The sequence below is a fragment of the Suillus plorans genome, assembly GCF_016647745.1.
Source record: "Suillus plorans strain S12 chromosome Unknown HD556scaffold_17, whole genome shotgun sequence".
Taxonomy (NCBI): Eukaryota; Fungi; Basidiomycota; class Agaricomycetes; order Boletales; family Suillaceae; genus Suillus; species Suillus plorans.
Genome location: NW_024537401.1, coordinates 439030 through 459490, shown reverse-complemented (window position 1 = coordinate 459490; position 20461 = coordinate 439030). Strand labels below are relative to the sequence as shown.

At 44.6% G+C, this 20461-nt stretch overlaps 6 protein-coding genes across 6 annotated transcripts; 3 read left to right on the top strand and 3 right to left on the bottom strand.

Moving 5' to 3' along the window:
- Nucleotides 1-2567: 2567 nt before the first annotated feature.
- Nucleotides 2568-4302, top strand: HD556DRAFT_1306749 (uncharacterized protein; the record flags this gene model as incomplete). The annotated part of the gene is made up of 7 exons (XM_041299956.1): nucleotides 2568-2585; nucleotides 2635-2684; nucleotides 2714-2781; nucleotides 2818-2906; nucleotides 3017-3092; nucleotides 3444-3527; nucleotides 4079-4302. The coding sequence occupies 7 exons, from the start codon at nucleotides 2568-2570 to the stop codon at nucleotides 4300-4302; spliced, it is 609 nt and encodes a 202-aa protein (XP_041162324.1).
- A 1986-nt stretch (nucleotides 4303-6288) lies between these two features.
- HD556DRAFT_1267933 (cytochrome P450) lies at nucleotides 6289-8514 on the top strand (the record flags this gene model as incomplete). The annotated part of the gene is made up of 12 exons (XM_041299134.1): nucleotides 6289-6472; nucleotides 6533-6662; nucleotides 6714-6905; nucleotides 6972-7122; nucleotides 7168-7287; nucleotides 7342-7457; nucleotides 7550-7767; nucleotides 7820-7898; nucleotides 8003-8125; nucleotides 8177-8190; nucleotides 8248-8380; nucleotides 8430-8514. 12 exons carry the CDS (start codon nucleotides 6289-6291, stop codon nucleotides 8512-8514), a joined length of 1545 nt encoding a protein of 514 aa, XP_041162323.1.
- A 3751-nt stretch (nucleotides 8515-12265) lies between these two features.
- HD556DRAFT_1306747 (uncharacterized protein) lies at nucleotides 12266-13414 on the bottom strand (the record flags this gene model as incomplete). The annotated part of the gene is made up of 4 exons (XM_041299955.1): nucleotides 12266-12493; nucleotides 12536-12669; nucleotides 12850-12899; nucleotides 13068-13414. 4 exons carry the CDS (start codon nucleotides 13412-13414, stop codon nucleotides 12266-12268), a joined length of 759 nt encoding a protein of 252 aa, XP_041162322.1.
- A 325-nt stretch (nucleotides 13415-13739) lies between these two features.
- Nucleotides 13740-14203, top strand: HD556DRAFT_1441215 (uncharacterized protein; the record flags this gene model as incomplete). The annotated part of the gene is made up of 2 exons (XM_041306258.1): nucleotides 13740-14113; nucleotides 14173-14203. 2 exons carry the CDS (start codon nucleotides 13740-13742, stop codon nucleotides 14201-14203), a joined length of 405 nt encoding a protein of 134 aa, XP_041162321.1.
- Nucleotides 14204-14247: 44 nt separating this feature from the next.
- Nucleotides 14248-14952, bottom strand: HD556DRAFT_1306746 (uncharacterized protein; the record flags this gene model as incomplete). The annotated part of the gene is made up of 2 exons (XM_041299954.1): nucleotides 14248-14772; nucleotides 14821-14952. The coding sequence occupies 2 exons, from the start codon at nucleotides 14950-14952 to the stop codon at nucleotides 14248-14250; spliced, it is 657 nt and encodes a 218-aa protein (XP_041162320.1).
- A 2025-nt stretch (nucleotides 14953-16977) lies between these two features.
- Nucleotides 16978-19216, bottom strand: HD556DRAFT_1306745 (uncharacterized protein; the record flags this gene model as incomplete). The annotated part of the gene is made up of 9 exons (XM_041299953.1): nucleotides 16978-17247; nucleotides 17298-17374; nucleotides 17420-17718; nucleotides 17769-17981; nucleotides 18037-18115; nucleotides 18173-18320; nucleotides 18534-18842; nucleotides 18890-19079; nucleotides 19131-19216. The coding sequence occupies 9 exons, from the start codon at nucleotides 19214-19216 to the stop codon at nucleotides 16978-16980; spliced, it is 1671 nt and encodes a 556-aa protein (XP_041162319.1).
- Between the last annotated feature and the right edge of the window lie 1245 nt (nucleotides 19217-20461).

Below are 20461 nucleotides of genomic sequence, written 5' to 3'. Positions count from 1 at the left end.
CAACAAGCCAGGATGACTCAGCCATATGAATACATGACTCATTATGACTCTTGATGACTCTTGAATACACTAGTAGCACAGCCACATTTATTGTGTATATAATGACCCCAGTTTTTGAAATAATAAGCAGCAGGTAGTAAGTGGGTGTTTTTCAGCCCATCTAACACTAAGTTGTGAGTAAGGTGTGATAAGTGTCAGTACCAGTGTCAAGAACTGTGCCAAGACTGAGAGGAACATTCTCAAGAAACAGTAAATACTGCAAGCTCATCATACCAAACGACCAGCTTTGAGCTCACTGTGTGCAACAACCAGCAAGCAAGGTACAGCCACAGTTATACTCAAATTTCTATTCTCTTTTTCTTTTATTTTACTTTCACCAACCTTTGGTGTTCTTTTTCCAAAAATATATTCCAAAACATTCATGTTGTCTCTACGTCCACCTAAGACCAAGAGTAGGTTAGTGGGGAGACTTTAGGAGTTGATAGTGAAGCTTGACCTCACTCATCTGAGTAGGGATACTGAGCCAAGATATTCTGTGCCTGCTAGGCTTTAGCTGTTGAAGAGGGGACTTGGTAGTAAATCCAAGGACGTCCATTCCTGAGTCTGTTTGAATACTCAAAGAAGAGTTCCTTGACAGCAGGTTCAATATTAAGCTAAGAGTTCTACAATAAAGCATTCGACTAGTCTTGACCTTTGATTCTACCTGTTTTGTGCTGAGGGGGGTTAATCATTGTAATTCTGCACCATTCTTTTTGGAGTATAGTTGGTACGAGGCACTGTTGTTGAAGGGAAACTTGAGGAAGAATTCTGTATATTCTTTTGGTCATTGCCATACTGTTGGGCTGACCATTGTTTGTTTGTTTTTCTGTCAAAGTCCATAGATTGGATTGACCATCATATTTACTGATCTTGCAGAAGTACCTTTAGCTGAACATATCTTGGGAAGTATACAACTAGCCACCCATGAACGACCACATTATCAGTCATTGGTGTTTGTCTGAATCACTGACCGTGGAGATATTTGTTTTTATAGGTGTTTATCTATAGATCATCTATCTAAGAAGACAATGTGTCATATGTCTTTCCTTGCTCACCATCTTATTCAGCTGCCCAGCCAGTTCAACCTGCAATTCACATCCGGGACAGTACTTCCAAAGTGCAGCCAAAATTCAAGGGTATGTATCTGTGTTTTTGGATTTACTCGTCACTGACTTGTTTACTACAGCACCCCCAAAACCAAAACGTGTGGCAAAGGAATCACGGACAGCCATGCACCGTGTACACTGAAGGATGTATACGGTCGATTCGGAAGAGGAGGATGCTCCAGGTCGAATTGACTTGGAGGCCACAGCGGATGCTGGAAAAGGTGCTACCATGCTTGCAGACCCTCAGCTCGATGCTGCAGCTCAGCCAGTGAACCCTACCCCGATTACACTGGCCTCTACTACAGAGGACAAGATCCCACTGCAGGACAATGTCTCCGGGCCACCGGAAGTCATGCCCAGTGTGGCTTCACAACCTAAGAGCTCTGAGCAACCCCAACCCTCAAACGGTACGATCCAGACAACGTCTTCCCCTTTCACACCTGGCAATGAGGAGAATGGAAATTCCCAAGCTCAATCTATCAACCATCCATCTTCATGTCCTGCTGGGCAGATACCCCTTCCACAGTCTGAGCCGCTTCAGACTGATTCTCATATCGAGGGAGCCGACCACTATGCACATTCTCCATTGTTTCCACATGAGGCTCCCATCCCACGCGAGGCTTCTTTACACATGCACAAGCTTCCCAGTCATCCTCGTGAGCCTTCCATGCCACTGCGAGAGCCTCTGCTTCATCCTTGCGAGCCTTCTGTGCCACTGCAAGAGCCTCTGCTTCATCCTCGTGAGCCTTCCGTGCCACTGCAAGAGCCTCTGCCTCATCCTCATGAGCCTTCTGTGCCATTGCAAGATTGCTCTGTACACCCTCATGATCACTCTGTGCGCCCTCGTGAGGGACCCTCCTACCCACACGATGATGCTCACTATCGTGATGCACATGACACACTCTATGATCGCAATGGTCCCCCTCGCACCCATCCTCATCCTCCTGGTATCCTCAATCCCCATGGCCTTCCATGCACCCGTAATATTGAAGAAGCTCAGTACGGTCATGCACTTATGGGATTCAACCATCCAGGTTATCCTTCTCGTTATGGCTTGCCTGCTGAAGGATATGACGACCACTATGATGACCACAGGTATCCATCAGACTCCTACTATCAAGACATGCGCAGTCATGACCGGAGGTACTATGGGGATAACAATAGATGGGCAGACCGCCGCTGATACCTACTAACATTTCTCTCTTGCCCTTTTAGTGTAGTGACTGTCATTTTGTTACCTTGCGCATTGCATCAGATTGGATGTAGTGCCTCCTTCTGAAAAAACTGTTTTAGTGAATTCTTGTATATCACACCCAGCCAATGTTATGCCTGCAAGCTGCCTCCTGAGTTCTCATCCCTGATAATAAATTTTTCGTCCAAGAATCCCAAGGATGGCCTGGCACATGTATCAACAGCTCAATCATGGCCAACCAGCATTCAGTAAGTAGCACATTCGTCCAAGTCAGTGTTTAATCAACTGTTTGTGCAGGCGCTGCATGAGACCCAACACTTAGAACTGTTAAACCAAGCGGTCTTATGGTCAGGTGTCGCATTCACGTGATGTCCAGGTTCCACTGGATCCTAGAGGTTTGCATGGGGCATGGAATGCAAATAAATCGAATTGCTCTGAACTGTGGTATGTGGTTCAAATGTACGAATACTATTATTACAGAGTGGGTGGGGGTGGAGCCTTTACCAGAGGTGTGGGATGAAGATGAGGTTGCTGAGAATGAGCCAGGGGAAGCCTCTCGGGAAGGGAATGTTCGTGTTGGACGGCTCATTGATGGATGAGGTCAGTTGAAGTGTTTCATTTGAAACCAGGTGCTTCAAAAGATTCAGATTAGTGTAAGATGCTGTGGGATGAATGAAAGGAATCATACCAGCCCTTCTCCTTGTCGAGTTTGTCGCCCATCAGCGAAAATGAGCACAAACCATCGAAGGTGGGGTGTGAGTACTTGAGTGTGGATGCCATAGTAAAATTTTTTAAAAAATCAATTAACAGATGAAAGAATGCATAGTCAAAGGATCGAACTTAAGAGTCTGCCAAAATCACAACACCACTACCACTTCACCACCATGCCTCTGACTATGCAGCGTGCCCATAATATATGAAGGCATTTGGCATTCCATTACTTCGTGGGATGTCTTCTGTTGATTGTCAACGAGGCCATCGATCATCAACGGAATCAATTATTGATGGGGGGCTGGGGCACACATCTTCTCAATGTATTATCGATGTCGTTCCTCTACACTCCTCCCTCTTTCTATACCTTCATTGGATTCATGGATTTCACCCAGCTCGACTACATTCTCGAGCGCGTGGCATCGCGCTACAAGGTGGACGCACAGGAGGTGTTGGACAAATGGTTGGAGAAGCGAGAGGTCCATGATCCTGAGGGATGGAGGCTCCTCGAAGGTATACCTTGCATTGTTGGAGGGTTGACAGCGCTTCTCAGTAAGTGTCACAGTCAGATCATAGTGTAGAACAGCTAAATATGTTACAGGGACCCTCGAAGGACGAGGGGGAAACTTCCCATGGAAGACCCTACCTACCATTCTAGCCCATTGTGGCTGTATCCTCGAAAACTACCCAGAAGACATCCTTGTGCCCGGCGAGAGACGTTCAACACTTGCAAAGAGCAAGGGTATACACAACCTCACTATCCATGAGCGCTTCAAACTTGCGGATACCCTCAAGAATGATGCCCTCACCGTTAAATCGGTTGCAACAGACACCTGCAATAGTCTTAGGACCTCACGTGTCCCTGTCATTGTTGGAGAAGTGCCCATTGCAAATTCTCTTCACACTCGTGGGTGACAAGAGTTTGCCAATGGACGGATTGATAGGTTTGGCCTGACCTGTCTGGGCAACACTTCACCTTCAAAATCTGGTGCCACATCATCTAATTGGCGCAGACTCCGTGTGTTCATAGAAGTACCACTTGCGCCACCCTCTTGGAGGTTGAAGGCGATTCAGCAACGTTCACCGGTCATTGAACCCAATCATAGCGACCTTGTCCCAGAGATCACCACTATCAAGGACAACACTATCAAGGACGACACTATTAATGATGAAGACGCAGTCAGCAATGCCACTACCGAGGACAAAGGAGAAATTGATGAGCTTTTCAGTTCGCAGCTGCAGGAACAAACATAATCTGTGAGCCTCTCGAGCCTCCCTCTGATGTTCACAAAATTAATGTGACCCTCAGGAGCCTCTGCTCGACCCTCGCAAACCTCCATTACATCCTCATGAGCCTCCCATCACAGCATGTACTAATCATTGATATGGCACAGCATTCGTGCATGTGATCTTATTGATTCAAGTGCAGCATCACATATTGCCTTCTATCTTACTGTGTCCCTTCACCATTGTCTGAAATGTTACAATCTTCCATCCGCCCACATGCTCAAGCACAATATAAGCTTGTCTGTGATTTGTGAATATCAGGACCGGCATAATCAGGGGATGATGAGTAGAGATGGCCTGATAGAGAGGGATAACAAGTGTATTTTCTTTGTGGTTTGGATGTCTTATTGTGTCCCTTTCATGTTCATGTCTTTTGAGTTGTTAGTGTCTCTGTCCCTTTCACACCAAATATATTGTCTGTCGCACCATCATGATAGTATTGAGATTCACTGTGTTCAAAACATGTGTTCTAAAACATATAAACCAACTATTTTAAACAGCGAGGGTGCCGCATGGCCTCGCATGGTTTATACCTACCCTTGTGAACCTCTGGGAGTACAGAGGCAGTACACTAAGGAAAGGGCATGGACCTCTTGTGGCAATTACAGGGAGCCTCTATGGAGAGGCATACCTCACAGGTGGGTTTGCTGCAACATAGAAACCCCACCTGATAGATCGTGAGACGGGTGCTTAAGTGCTGCCAAGGGTGGAGCTAGCGCTAGCATGGCGTCCTAGTATGTACACTTTGAGGGCTATTCATAATGACACAAAGTCATTTCCACTTGGTGTAGGCTAGTTGATGGTGCGATAGTCTTCATTATCGAGTTCGTAGATTGTCTTGGTGGCTGAGCGCTGAACGTTGAACGTTGTACATATCCTGACTAAGCTTCTATAATCCTCTTGATATTACAGTGTACGAAGCACTTTTCCAGCCTCTCGGATTAGCCTGAACTTGAAAATGTATCTAGTCCTTGAAATTTGACTGCTTTGTACCATAGAGTAGTGCAAATGCAGTCTTTTGACTTGTAGATTAAAGCTACCTCGTTAGAATTTTGAAAATCGAAGGGTTGAAAAATTTTCCGTCGAAATTTGAAACATGTTGCAAGAAATGGTATTTATGGGTAACTGGGCAGGTATACAAGCAAGCAGATGGTAAATACGATCTACAGAAGCCCTCTGCTTGCAGTTTCAGCATCCAGTATGGCCAAAATCTCTGTTGCAATCCCAACACGACGGTGGGAATGGTACTTCTTAACTGCGAAGGCTGCTTGTCGGGCATCGAGTCCTTTACTGTTTGAACTTCAGCGCTGCATGATCACTCGAAAACAACGATAAATGTACCGGTAGGCATCCATATAGCGCCAAGCTTTGCGGAAAAAATGGTGAATAGTCAAAACATCGCACATGTTGAGACATTGCGGAACCAGTGTTTTTGCCGTCGAGAATTTGCCGTCAGTGACATTTCGATAGCCTGTGCCACGCAGGAATATCAATGAATCAAAATCACGACAGAAAACCAAGAAAAAACTGACGGTACTTAGCATATCCCCAAAGCATCTCAATGGGGTTCAGTTCGCAATGGAACTTTGGAAGAAAAAGGCAAATGTGCCTGCAGCTCTCGATGTAATACTATATGTGGTAATATGAACAGGGTCCGAGGGAGATGAACAGGGTCTATGGAGCATGGGGTAAATTTGTTCTCATGGGAAAATTTGAAACAAAATGGGAAATTTCGAAAAATTGCTGCTTTTTGCTTGTTTCCTTATAGAATTTTCATTGAACATAGAAATTTGTACGATTAAGCTCCCTACGGAGACGGCACTCTAGTGCTTCGTACACTGTAATAGTGACACAACCGTCAGTTTTTCACACGAAGTATAGCGCAGCAAGCTGCCAATATAATGAGATCAACTAACTTGCAGCATGCCTTGTGTTCAACTATAATCCCTTACCATGCTCTTCACTCTAGGGATATCGTGCATTGTTGCCCTGCTTGTCGCTTTGGGTCTGTCTCGCAGACGTGTCTACCCTTTACCTCTGCTACCCGGACCTTGGCCCATACCATTTTTGGGTAACGCGCTGCAATTGGATACTAAACGTCCTTGGCTCACATATACTGCGTGGGGAAAGACATATGGTTGGTAGCATACCAGGCTCTTTTCCAACCTCCTGGATTTAACTTCATGCCTGATCGTAGGAAAAATCTTCCGCTCCCGCATACTTGGGATCGACATGATCATCATAAACTCAGAAACCATCACACATGAGTTGCTGGAAAAGCGTTCTGCGAATTACTCAACCCGTCCAGTTATTCGCACCAATGAATTGTATGTATTACTGTTTTCATTCAATTTATTCTTTATCCACCGACGATACAGAGTTGGAATGGGTTTCAATTCTGTAATGCTTCCGTATGGGGAGACTTTACGACAACATCGCAAGATATACCATCAAGTCCTTAGGGCCGAAGTTTTAATCTCGTACCACGAGATATACTCTCGCCATGCAAATGGACTAGTCATCGATCTCTTAGATGTCACTAGTGACTCACTGCAGCAACACGTTGAAGCGTTCGTACCTAATCCAATGATGTCATTGTGATGTATGGTCCAGTTGACGATCAATCCTTGTGACAGATACTCGGGATCCCTGATCATGACCGTGACATACGGACACCTTGCAAATGAAGGCTCACTTCTTTCCCGTGTGCACGAACTCTTTGATATTGTGAAACAGATTGTCTCTCCCGAGAAGGCTGTCATGTTCACAACACAACCTTTCCTTTCCGTGAGTGCCTCCGTCAACGACATCATCTTGAGCATTCAGCATGAGGTTGCAGTCGAAAAGTTGCCGTTCTGGTGCTTTGGTGGAGCATTTGCCCTGATAGGACGTTCCAGAGAATTAAGTCAACAACTTTTTGACGAGCCCTTTAATGAAGTGAAGGTACAGATAGTACGCTCGTGCAGACTTGTGGATGTAATTTTCGCCTGATCTGTTTGTGTGAAGGCAGATGGTACTGCTTCGCGCTCATTAGTCGCCGACTTTCTCAATCAAGCTCACAACGACACTGGCGAAGACATGATGAAGGCTGTTGCGTTGACGGGATACGTAGGTAAGAGTTTGTTTTTATCTGGATGGAGTTCATCCATTGACGGGAATGCGGCATCTTAGCTGGCATGGAAACCATGAGTCGCTACTTGAGCACTTACAGTAGCGCTGATTCTTATTTTGATGTCCCGCAGACTGCATCCATATTGCAGACATTCCTGTTGGCTATGCTGCTCCATCCTGACGTCCAATCCCGTGCTCGTGCAGAAATTGACCAAGCTGTGGGGCATGACAGCATGCCGTGCCTTGATGACAGGGCGTCACTGCCCTACCTTGATGCCATTCTCCACGAGGTCTTGAGATGGTATCCTCCTGCCCCCCTAGGTTAGCCGGTGGTAATATAGCTTTGTGTTTGCATGGCTGACCCCTCGCACAGGAATCGCACATGTGACATCAAATGACGATGTTTACGAAGGGCACTTCATACCCAAAGGTTCGAAGTCGTACGAATCAAGGTTGGCATCGACTCATATATAGTTCGTCAGGTGCGATAGTGATGGTTAATCAGTGGTATATCGGCCTTGGATGCATATATTGGTTTGAGCTGATCATTGCTCAGGGCGCTGTCTCGGGATGAAGACATATTTCCTGATGCATCGCGCTTCGATCCTAGCCGCCATCTGACTGTCAATGGGAAGCTGAAGAACCCTTTCGTAAACCATTTTGCCTTTGGTCATGGCAGGTGAATTTTTCAACCTTACTATCATCTTCAATCATCCACTGACCCTTGCAGGCGTATTTGTCCTGGTAGGCTGATTCATGGCTGATTTTGGCAATGTCGAGGATGACAAATGCACTTGGCAGGTCATTGGTTTGCAGAGAACGGTCTGTGGACTGCATTCGCTACGATACTCGCCGTCTTGCGCATCGATCATGCCAAAGACTCGAATGGAGACAAGATTGAGGTGAAGCCGGAGTACACCACCGGCGTGGGGATGTAAGTGATCTAGTATGTATTCAATAACCTACAACTGACCCTGCCGAAGTCGCCCTAAACCGTTTCCCTGCTCTTTTGAAGTCGTGAACACAACGAGAGAAGCACACATCCGAGCGATGATGAATTCGAGGTAGACTTAGTTTGTACTTGAGGTGGTATGACATATGATATGGTGCAAACTGCACTGGATGGCACAGTTTTACGGCCTGTCTTTGATGAACAAGAAAATTGCTTTCAAATACACTGACCCTTCATAAACCCATTTCCATAATCTTGTGAACCGGCACAACCAAGCTGCATACCATTGATTGGTTCATGGGCCCTTCCTGTTGGTCCACCTCTATCAGTGGATGCACTCGTACTACAGCATACATATATTGAGTCATTCAAGGATGCAACTGTAACACAATTCATTAAAGTTCGCTCTGGAGTGTTGTAATCACCCTAACTGACGAGACAGACCCGATGGGCCCACATCTGGACGTTGAATCCTGGGGTTGAAGCTTAGAGGCGTCTATTGACAGCCCAGGCACCTTCATGCTATGCTTACGGGAGAGGAATCAATCGCATAAGGCTGAGGTTGCGCATGAACACAGCGATAAGACACACACATTGTCCAGGTGGTGATTACCTGAGATTCGATGCCATGGGTAAGTAAATTAACCAATCGGCGACCCGCCAGTCCACTCTGCCTGTCCGTTGAGTAACAGTCAGTGCCGGCAACTTCTGTCAGCTGCAAATTTATGGTCAGAAAATTTATATGGAAGAGAGCTTTAGACACACCTTCTCATGCCACCCCAAGAGCACGCTGCCACTTACATCACCCCAGCCTGGCATCCCCATAGTACACTTGTAAAGCTCCTTCATCAGAATGCCCTGAGCATCCTGGGAGAGTACTTTCATGACGTTATTTATCTCTGACGATTTCGTGCTATTCAGTATCGAAACAACAGTCTGCAACGTCAGATTCTTGCACAAATGTCAGCGTATTGGTGTGATGTCAGCAACAAAGTCACCTTAGCTCCCTCGACATTTGGCCCATAAAGAAACAAAAGAAATCAAGTGAATATTGTTGTCTGCTCGTGTCCGTCATACTAGTTGGTCGCTGGAGCATCGAGTTCGTGGATTGTCTTGGCGGTGTCATTTGACTCGGAAGCTAAGCACTAAACTTTGATAGTTGCATTCTGTTTCCTGGCATTGTCCACTCGTTATGGTCACGATACGGATCGAAGATGTCATTGTGTTGCAATGATGCTCATGATCATTCATTGTAAGTTAATCTCTCTCCGAATCCTCCGGAATTGCCTGAGTAAGCTTCTATATATGGGCGACCCGTCACAAACCCGTCATGCTGTCACCCCAAGTGTAGACTAGATTTTAGTGTCTGCTTGGGACTTAACTCTTCTAAGTCAGATAATGGCAGCTCGCTGCCGCTACGATATCATATTTGCAGCTTGCTTCTTCGTGTACATGTGGAACACATCATGTACCGGTCATTGGTCTGTTACTACATAATTTATGTAGCACTATATTGTTCAAGGCCCAGGCTATAGTGTCAGATTTAAGCATAAAAGTGTCTGATTAGACACAGACCTTTATGCTTAAACTGTCTAGTTCCCTGATGTTTGTATCTTGATGCTTAAAGGCTTCTTCCACATGCTTGCTTTATGCTTCAAGCTTCTTGTGTCTGCGATGATGCATAAAATCCCTTTTTTGGTAGGCTAAGACAGCCCTTTCCCCCTTTGCGGCTTCTCCCTGCCCTTTGCAGCTTCTTCCTTCCCCTTTGCAGCTTCTGTTGTCCCTTTGCAGCTTCTCTCTCCCCGATGTGTTCCAATAATAGCTTCCCTGACTCTTGTCGGATCCAAACGTTCAGGCACCTATACGCCGATGCGTGGGAACCCTACTGTACAGTTAATGAATGCGTGGTTAGCGAGTGGTGATCCATAGTTGTGATAGTCTGCGTCATCCTGCCCTATCTCCTTTTACTACGTCGTTGTATATAATTTATAAAATGATATTCTCATCATCACGATAACCCCAGAAAGCTCGAAAAGATGTGATCTTGCCCGCATTCATTTGTCCCGAAGTGCTGGTACAGCGAGTGTCCCATTTAAGCCCAACTGTTACGGTGAGTGACCTCATGTGAAGCTTCAAATTTCAATGTTCATTCATTTGCATAACAGATTGTTAGCGACACTTCTTCATAAATGAAGATGTTATGAAAGGTCTATGTCATTTGTATCATTCTGCACATCTAATTCTCAAAATGCTTGTTTGTCCTATGCACAAGTCCATCTGAGCTCAAGTGCACCGCCGCTTGTTCTTGCTCATTTGCGCTTGTTCTCGCTTGTTCGAAGTTGTTCGTGCTCATTTACACTTGTTCGCGCTCATTTGGACTCAACTCTGGGTGGGGCACTGATATGTTTGTTGGACAAGGTATGTGTTTTGTTTCCGACATCACGCGTGTGGCTCACTTCAACCTGTCTGCACATGTCTGCACTCGCCTGTGCCTCCACTCCTCCTTCTAGTGCCATGATGATCTTCTCCCTCATTGTGTGCCACCTCTCTCATTGCCCGCCATCTCTCTCATTGCCCGCCATCTCTCTCATTTGTGCGCCACCTTTCTCATTGCCTGCAGTCCTTCCTGCCACCCTCTCTCGTTTTCCTGCTGCCGCCCTCATTGCCCACCACCTATACTTGAACCGTGGGCACCATGTCGGGTGCCACATCATTCAGTCCCGCCCTTCGATTGCCCAATATTTCTGGTGTACTGTGGCGCATGATGACCATTGGTCTGGCTGTTGACTGCACTGGCTGTGGTAGCGCTGTCGCACTTATGATATGTCAGAGTGACCAGAACGGCAATGCAGGGAAGCCTATGGCCAGGGTAAGTGTCAGCTGCTTCTCAGACCGTGTTCCCAATGCCCACTTACCCTTCACGAGATCTCCTCGTCTTCTTCCCTCCTCCTACTCTCGTCTGTCGTCCGCACTCGTCTGAGCCATGTCAGCAGTTGCTGACATGCACTGGGCGTTTGCGCATGGTGTTCGTGGTGGAGCTCCAGCCCATCATCTGCAAGCTTGGTCGAACCTGGTTCAAACGCGAACCGGACTGAACCGGACTTCGGCAGCACTAACACTGTGCCATCCACATATGTTCGAGTCACGTCAGCATTTGCTGACGTGTGCTGGACATATGTGCAAAGCACTGGCGGCTGACCCTCGTACCTGCAGTTACCGTCGCCTGTCGCCCCATAGAATATTCATGCTTACATATTAACCTGTTTTGATGGCTTCTGTTTGATGTATGAGAAGAGTAGGACACTGACAAGATCAGGAACACAGATCCAGAACACTGCTCGAGATCTGGGCAAGATTGGGCAAGATCTGGGCAAGATTAGGTAGTGCAAGGCCTGATGTCAGCACGGTCTGTATGGTGATGCTTGAAGCTCAAACACTATCACGCTGTAGTACAGTTATCTCGGCGGTGATGCTTAATATCGAGGATTAGACGCATTTTTGCATAAAGGTGTGTGTCTAATCAGACAGTTTTATGCTTAAGCCCAGCAAGTACAGGTGCAAGGCCTGTGATCTAGTACCAGGACCTAGAATAGGTACTGGTTTAACAAATTTAATTGTCTGTCCGCACGATCATCCTGGGCCTTCAGGGCCCTGTCGTCCATGTATGTGATGGGATTTACAAAGCTTTTTTTCTCTTTAGTCCACTCCGGATAGAGTGATACGAAGGTACGGGTGGTGATGTAGTTTATTACAGCGGTAGAATGATATTGAATGATGGGTACAATTGCACTTGCCCAGTCTGTGATGACGATGTCGACCTTTCTCTCTCCGTTTTGGAGTTTGTGGACCTTCGCTATAGCTGATGAATCATATTCTTTCTTCCTGGTGATTGTCCTGGGTCCCCTTGTATCCTTCTTTGCCCTTGAAATGCTCCAGCAATGTTTCTTCAAACTCTTGTGTGGCATATATGTCCAAGTCTTGGAGTGCAAGCGCTTCTGATTTGGCTTGGAACAGATGCAGCGCGCTAGATCCCGCAATGATGGATCCGGTGCATTCAATTACGCCGATGAATGTACTGGTGTCTTCTATGAAGGCCTTAAGTAAGACCATTCATCATTCTTCGACATATTCTCTTACTCCTTCGTTATTCTCTTGCCTGGTTTTGCCTAGTTCTATGAGGTCTGGGAGTGCGAGGTGATCCATTATCATGCATTGTAACTCAGCGCATAGCTTGTCTAAGTCGCCATTTAGGTTTGTCATGTTGCGGTTGTCTGATATGGATTATTGGACGTTGTGAAGTAGTGGTTTATGATTTCTTTAGTATCTCTGTATCGCGAGCTCATTTTTATTTTACTCCTATGCTTTGATGATTAATAGGGACTCAGTGATGGCACTTATTGACCTCCTGATCTAGCATGTGACATTTTCGCGCATCAAACTTATAGTCGCACCTTGCAGTAGATAGTTGACTTTACTCAAGATACATTTTGAAGTCTCCATCCTGAAATACACGATGTTGGATAAGGAGTTGCTATAATCTCTGTTATACCAGTCTTTCTGTTTCTCTCTCTATTCATTGAGCTTCATCGCAATGAGGCATCTCTCGCATGACGCTGAATTGTTTTGATTAGTTAGATGGTCTGGCAGAGGAGGATGAATTACAGCTCACTGTTCCACTGCTTTCGTCATTGCTATGTAGTCTTTTCTTAAAATATCTACTATATCAGTTTTGTTGGTGATTTTGAATACCAAGTAAGGACAATGTGGTGTCCCATGCAATGTGCTGTCATAAAAGACACTGAAGAGGGTGGGTTCGTCGAATTCCTCATCAGCAATGGCTATGCGATCTTCTTTGACATTGGCTTCGTCCTGAAAATATATGTGAGGTCTTGTAAGATGGATCTGACCATCTTCCTCTGCTTTGATGCAGACCTCCAGAAATCTGTTAGGTTCCGCAAATGAGTAGAAGCAAGCCAAAACCAAGATTTGCTTCGTTTTGTTAGTGTGAGACGACATGATTGTGGGCAGTTTTATTTGCCTCCCTCTCCTTAAATATCTTTCGTCATTGTTGTCATACATCATGTTTTGCTGTGTTCCTTCCATGTCATGTGATAAACTCATCATTTATTTGTCACATTATTTATGTTGTCTTTCTCTTTGTCGTGACCCTCATACTGTCAGCCTTCATGTTTGCATGCCAATCTACGAATTCTCTTGATGTGAATGCAATAGAGAACTATATGTTCTCTCATGAGCCGGCACGTCTATCCTTTTTTTTCCTTTGGGATATACATTTATTCATCTAATCCTCTCGTAGGTGGGCCGAACATACCATCGTGCCATGTTCTATGGTACTGATTGTGATGAGGCTATTCCCACCTATGTACCTGAAGATTTAGATGGAGTTGTCCGTGCGCAAATGTGGATAGGTGGAGGTCATTGGTCCTGTTCTGGTGATGCCTCTCCCCGCTCTGTTTCTGTTGGCGGATTCCCTGGTTCACGATATAGCATTTTTCCTGACGCTTATAGTGTCATTTTCTTTGGACGTGGTTCCAAATTACCTGTCAACCGTGCTTTGGCTTCCTCCATCGTCGTTGAATCTGCTCCTCAGTGGCTTGGCGACATATTAGTTGTCAAACACGCAGGCCATGATTATCGTCTGCTGCAATCCATGGAGTTTGATGAAAAAGCTCTTGTAGATGCTTTTTTGGCAAGGTCAGTCGTTCGTCTTTGTCTTTCATTGTCATTTCTGATTCTCTTTGTCTGCAATATAGTCTTTCTCCTTTTTTATTCTCTCCTGATTAGTATCATTTTTTCGGTGTATTATTTGTGGTTTGGTAGTCTGTGAATTAAAGTTGTTCTATATATCGCATCATGCGCCTCTCTTGAGTCTCTCTCAGTGGATCTATCCCACTTCTGATATACCACCATAGAGTCTTTCCTAGTTCCTCTCTCTCTACGTCAAATTCAGCTGATTGGGGTGTAAATCCTTCCCCGTTTTTCACGATTATCATGTCTCCTCGAGGGCAATATTTTCGACCGTATATCGCCAACATCACAGGATGATAAGCACATTCATCGTGTGCCCTTGCGGTATAGTAGATGTGGTAGTACCAGCATGATATGTGCTGATCCTTTGGAAATAACACAAGTGGATGTTCAGGTCGGCCTTCAGGCAATAATTCTTCCACTAGTGCTAGTGCTTTAACATTGGAATTTGGCCTGCGATGCCTAATTGGCTCAAGATTTTCCAGTAATAGCAGTAATCCCTGAGTTACGCTTGCTGAGAGTATGATATTGCCCAATATCCTCATGGCGATGCATGGTTTCTCTTCTTTATCATCTTTTTGCTTCCCTCGCAGCTTCTTAATTCTCTATTATCATTGAGTTCAAGTTCTCTAGGGGTTTCTATCTCTACTCACTCTGATATTTAGACTCCAGCTTGGGTGTCTTTGTCTCAATTCCTCATATACCTGGTGATGTGTGCGTCGATTGGATTCTTCAGCCTCCGCAATAGCCATCATGAGTTCTGTCTTTGAAGGTAAAGTTGTCATGATTTCGTTTCTCGTATTTCCTCAAGTAGGGTGGGTCTAGTCACGTTCAAATGTCTAGGCAATTTTATAAGTATGTAGCGCCATCTAAAGTGGCAAAGTTCGCTGCCCGACTTGCTGAGGGGTATTAGTCATACATTTGCCGTCAAGCCTTTTCACACACCGCCCGTTTGCCCTGTGTGTTGTGAGCGATGACTTCCACCTTGATTTTCTTCCAAACAAATATATGGCAGTATGTACTACGTTTGTTGGAGTTTAGATCCATCACGGATAAGGTCATTCTCGCTATTACTCAATTCTCGTGTGCATTATCACGTGATTTTGTGTTTAAGTTTAAGCTTATGTGAGCATAGTTGGCCAAAGATTGAAATTCGCAATTCAAACATTGTTTGTCATCGTTTTTCGCAAACTCAGTTTTCATTTGATTTCCCTTCTGTGGGGGAGAGCCCTGCTATGGCTGGAGGTCTCCGTGCATCCTCTGTGATCCCGCAGAAGTCTGTACTATACATTCATATTGACTTCATAATTTGCTCTTTGTTCAACTTCATGCTCCACGTCCTTCGAATCATCATTCACCAAGGAAATTGAAGCATTCTTCGATGGAGAGCGCCTTCTTTGGTGGTTGGAGGTTCTGCCTTTGATGAAAGGCCTCAGCAACTCTATAGCGACTCCATCATTTATTGCAGATTGGTTTTTGGTGCGTAGTTCCAGCCCATTCATTGCCAAATGAATTCTTATGAGTGGGGTAGTCATAGAATCATCCCAAGTTTGTGCATGTTCGTGATGCCATCAGGGATACTCTGTGTTTCGTCTGAACTTTCGCAACCACCATTTCACGCAGTGCTCTCCATTTATACTTGTCCGTTTCACTGTTCGCACCAACTCACTCGAGAATGTTTCACAAGTTCACCTCAAAGTTTCCTTGCACCCCTCACATCGTCACTGGCCATGTCAACAATTGGCCTCAGATGGTGAAGATACTCCAGTTGTGTGTGGTTTGTATGACAGGACGATCTTGTTATGGGATATGAATACTGGCGAGGAATTGTGTGCCATTCCTGAAGGCCCCAGTGGACATCTTACGCCCGATGTATTCTCTCCAGATGGATATCACGTCGTTTCAGGTCTGTGCTTTTAAGTGGCGGTGACTCTATTAGTAAGTTTTGGTTGTCGTACACTGTTCTGGCATTGACTTGGGCACTTGGTTCCTTCTTGCCATCTTGACACTTTCTGGTCTTGTGAAGGCAGTTGAAGTAGCCAAGGCAAAGTGTCTTGAGAACCTCGAGAGTCTGGGTAATGTCCTCTGCCATCATTGCTTACTCACATATTCTCCAATTGCACTGCAGCTGATCCGACCTTCGTACCTGATCGTACCCTCGCACTGCCTCTTTATGACTTGCATGCATCACCGGACCATCCTTATGTGTGGACACCATACACATACTCAGCATTGGCACAGCTCTATGCGAGATTACACCAACTGGACTTTGCTAGTGTATGAGGCCAGCATTTGTTTGGCAGGGCAAATATGGGGGATGTACAAGTGTACTACAAATCCAACAGTCGGCAAGGCTGAACGTGTGTTTGATTTGCTTAGACATTTGCGGTATTTGCAGTCACATTCATAGTGACTATTTATTTCGAGGAACTGATGAGGCACTTCTATATGTAGTATCTGAATTATATCAGTAGCATAGTCAGCCGATAAAAGATCATTTATCGTTTACGCTAATTTTTCCTTTCGTCCCCCCCATTCTACCTGGCAACTTCAGATTATGTAATCATGCTTATATCCAATTACACCATTTCTCGACAATTTTATAATTAGGGATTTCTATGACATCATCAGGGCGATGACGTTCTGTTAGGGCTTGTTTACTTTCAATCTCTCTGATTTTATGAAGTATAGAGATTTTTGCCAGTGAGTAGTGGCCCATGCTGATCCCATGCTATGTTATGCTCTCAACAAGGTGCATCAAACTTCAAATATATATTACAGACGATGTCAATGAACTCGGCATTACATCTTTAGATAGCTAATCCGTCTATCTGCATTGCTCCTTGAGGAGTTTCTTCGGGCACTTCAGCAATGTCGAGGAGCGATATTGCGATCATTTCGTATTGAGCACGAGAATGCCATTTGTTGTCCTCTTGCTTCTTAGAATAATGCGTCATCTTAGTCTCCAACAAGACGAGGTCTCCAGGTTTGAGGTCCGTGAGATTCCAGAGGGGTCGCTCGCTGTAAGACTTGAGCAATCCCTCCTGTCGTGCGTCATAGACAGCGTCAAATAGAATTGGCTGACATAATATGTTATTTTTGTAACACAGTTGGTTCACGCCAACCTTACCTCACTTGTCCCATCACTAGTCTTCGCATTTTGCCATTTAATGGCTCGAATGATTGTTGAAGTTTGCTGCGTGAAGTCTAGATTTATGTTAACTTTGATAATCAAGCGATGTCAGTACTCACTCAACACTGGGCTCGAAAATTTGGCCAATAAATGTGCACTTTGTTGTGCTAGTGTTTTTGACAGCGGCATGATAGTCAAACTGGCCTGGTTCTCAGGATTACTGAATTTCATGAACCACATTTTGGTGATGCATCTGACGACCCAGATAGTGATCGGATCTCCAGTCGCAGGGTCACATAAAACCTTGCTATGATCATTGACTGGCTTGTATTGGCCCCAGGTAGCAGTCGGCAGCAATCTTCCAAGGGCATAGATATTGGCCTTTGAATTTGTATATTCCAATAATTTATGGAGGCGTCTGTTGAGAATGTGTGAGTAAGCCTACTTATATATTGAAGAAACACTGACGTCAACAATGTATCATCGAATTCATCCACCTCTTCTTCATCAATCAACTGCTTGGTAGGATTAGGTACGACGGAGCGGACAGTCAGAGCCGGCTGTGCACCTTTATTGCTCTGCTTAAGTGGTGACGTGGAACTTCCAGATGCCACAATCCTATCTTCTTTAGTTTTTTCTTGTGACGTCTCTCTGAAGGATGTATCCACGGTCGTCTTGGATCTATTATATATTAATGTTATGCAAACTCTCGCTAGCTGATAAGCTATTCACTTACCCACTGCCATCTGTCATCGATTCTATATTCTCCGATGTCCTAGGTCCATCTAAACCTATGTTGTCTGCGCTTTCAGTTGCTATTGCATTTGCATTTAATATTAGCTAAAATCTGATGAATATATCATGCCTCTTACCCGTACTCGTGAGCCTTGTGTGTTTGCTCAGTCGACCTTCAGTTGCAGTCTTGTTCTCAGTGTGTGCGTCGATCTTGGATTTTGTCATTGTCAGGAAGATATTGGTCGCAGTGAGGAGCAGATAAAATCGCTCTATTTTCAATGTCTCCTAATAAGACAAACACGAAAAAACAAATATAATCATACAAATATCAATCGCTGCGTCATATTTTATGTCTCGTCAAATTCCACTGTAGTATGGTGCTTTTTAGCAGGCTTTTCAGTTTTGAGTGGTGTTGCTTGGCGCTTGCATTTAACGCTTTTGTTGTCCTGTTTGCGATGATGAGAGAGATACAATCTACACAATGTTTTGAGTACTCACAAGATTCATCTTTTCAATCTCATCTGTTGAGATTATGCACATGATATATGTGCAGGTCAGAAAACACTTGAGAGTTGTCTGTGCGTGCCGATCTCTGTGTATCACAAAGTCTATTTTGGCTCCAACGTCCACCAAGTCTCCTTCTGTTAATAACACTGCATTCATAGGCACAACTTTTCCAGTCTCTGTCAGTTGCGCTACCCGCAATGGGTCCTGAGGGATCCAACACTCCTGGATGCAAAAGTACTTATCTTCCGGATCTTCGGTGACCTTAAGTATTTGTTCCTTCATTTTCAACAGTTCGCTTCTCTACATCGCGAGTCAATATTTCCATATTAGAGACATACACTACCTACCTTAATAAATGCGTGTCTTTGTAAGTATAAATCTTTGTCGTATACCATCCCTTGCATAGGAATGTGCAAGCGCCGGCTCACGTATTCTCCGGCTAGATTAATGGATGATATTGTAGAGTCCCACATATTTTTATGTCCGCCAGAGGATAGGGTGACATGTTGGACTGCTCGGAGTACCTCGTTTTCATGTCTAAGTTGATTTCAGTATTTTGTATTCGTGCGCAAGTATAACATTACGTACCCAGTCCAATTTCCAAACCTATCTATACAAAATTGGCATAACAAGCCTTGCAATCGAACTGCGACGGGAAAGATTGTTTCTGACATTGCATTTGGCATATTTTTATAGATGAGTATGCGATTTCTGGATGGGTCGGTGCGCTCCGGGTCTTTATACACATCGGCCCAATCTGCCATCTGCGATAGTGTCGACGGAAACACTTGCCACGCAGTCAGTTCTTTAGATCCTCGTAGTTTTTGTAGCTCTTTGGTGACAGCGATTGGCCACAAATCACATGCTAGATGTGGATAATGTCCAATATATATTTCATTAGTCAATGTCAAATCCAAAGTGACAGAATACTACTAACCCAATAAGAAAGACATTGAGGTAGACCTTGGGACATTGGATCAACATTGGAGATTTGTCAGACAGATAGGCCGCAACATTGTCATCACATACGTCATATATTTGTCACATGTTAGCATCACGTGAGTTGTCACTGACTGTATCCAAATTAATGTCGAAGGAACCTAGAAAAATCAACTTCAGCTGAATATACTGACTAGTTCACCCCTCAAACTGACCAAATCTATGGGTATCTGCAGTAGCAGCTGTGTCGCCCAACAGTGTTTGTAAAATGAACCATGTTTGATCTGATAAATCCACGTAGTGGACATGAAGTATAAGTCACCTTGGGAAAGCGGGGCATTTAAGACGGAAGCTATAGCTTCAGAAACAATCCAAACAACGTGAGCAAGGAGGGCTTTAGATCTGGAGAAGCGGAGGCAAATTTGTCGCCAAGATGAGGGTTACTTTCTCGATGTTGGTAAAGATCAGCTTCAATGATATTTAGTGAGCCTGTTGAAGCCCATGTCTGAGTTTTGATGACGTTTGGATTTTAGCAAGTCTATGCTTAGATCATATAAAGTGAATCAGAATGATGATAAAGACAAACCTGATTTATTTCGACCACTTGGTATGACAGCAGCCGTCAATCAATTGTGTTCAGTATATTCATGGACTTTGTCCATGGATTTTTGTTGTCCATCACGTGATATAGACGAACACATTATTTGTCATCCGTTCCCGTGTTTAGACTTGTTCACTTCCCGTATGATTTCTCCAATATTCATCTCGTGTGCTCATTTCAATATCGTGTAAACGTCTTAGTTCAACATGTGCATCACCTTGTAGCTCAGCATGCAATGTTTTCAATGAAAACCATCGCAATATTGCTATATTTCGAAGTTGTGAGGCACATGACAACATGACATAAATGCTCTGCAACGATTTTGCACCAGCCAAATCAACTACGACTTTCGGTAAGTAACTTCCTTGTACCTTGAAAT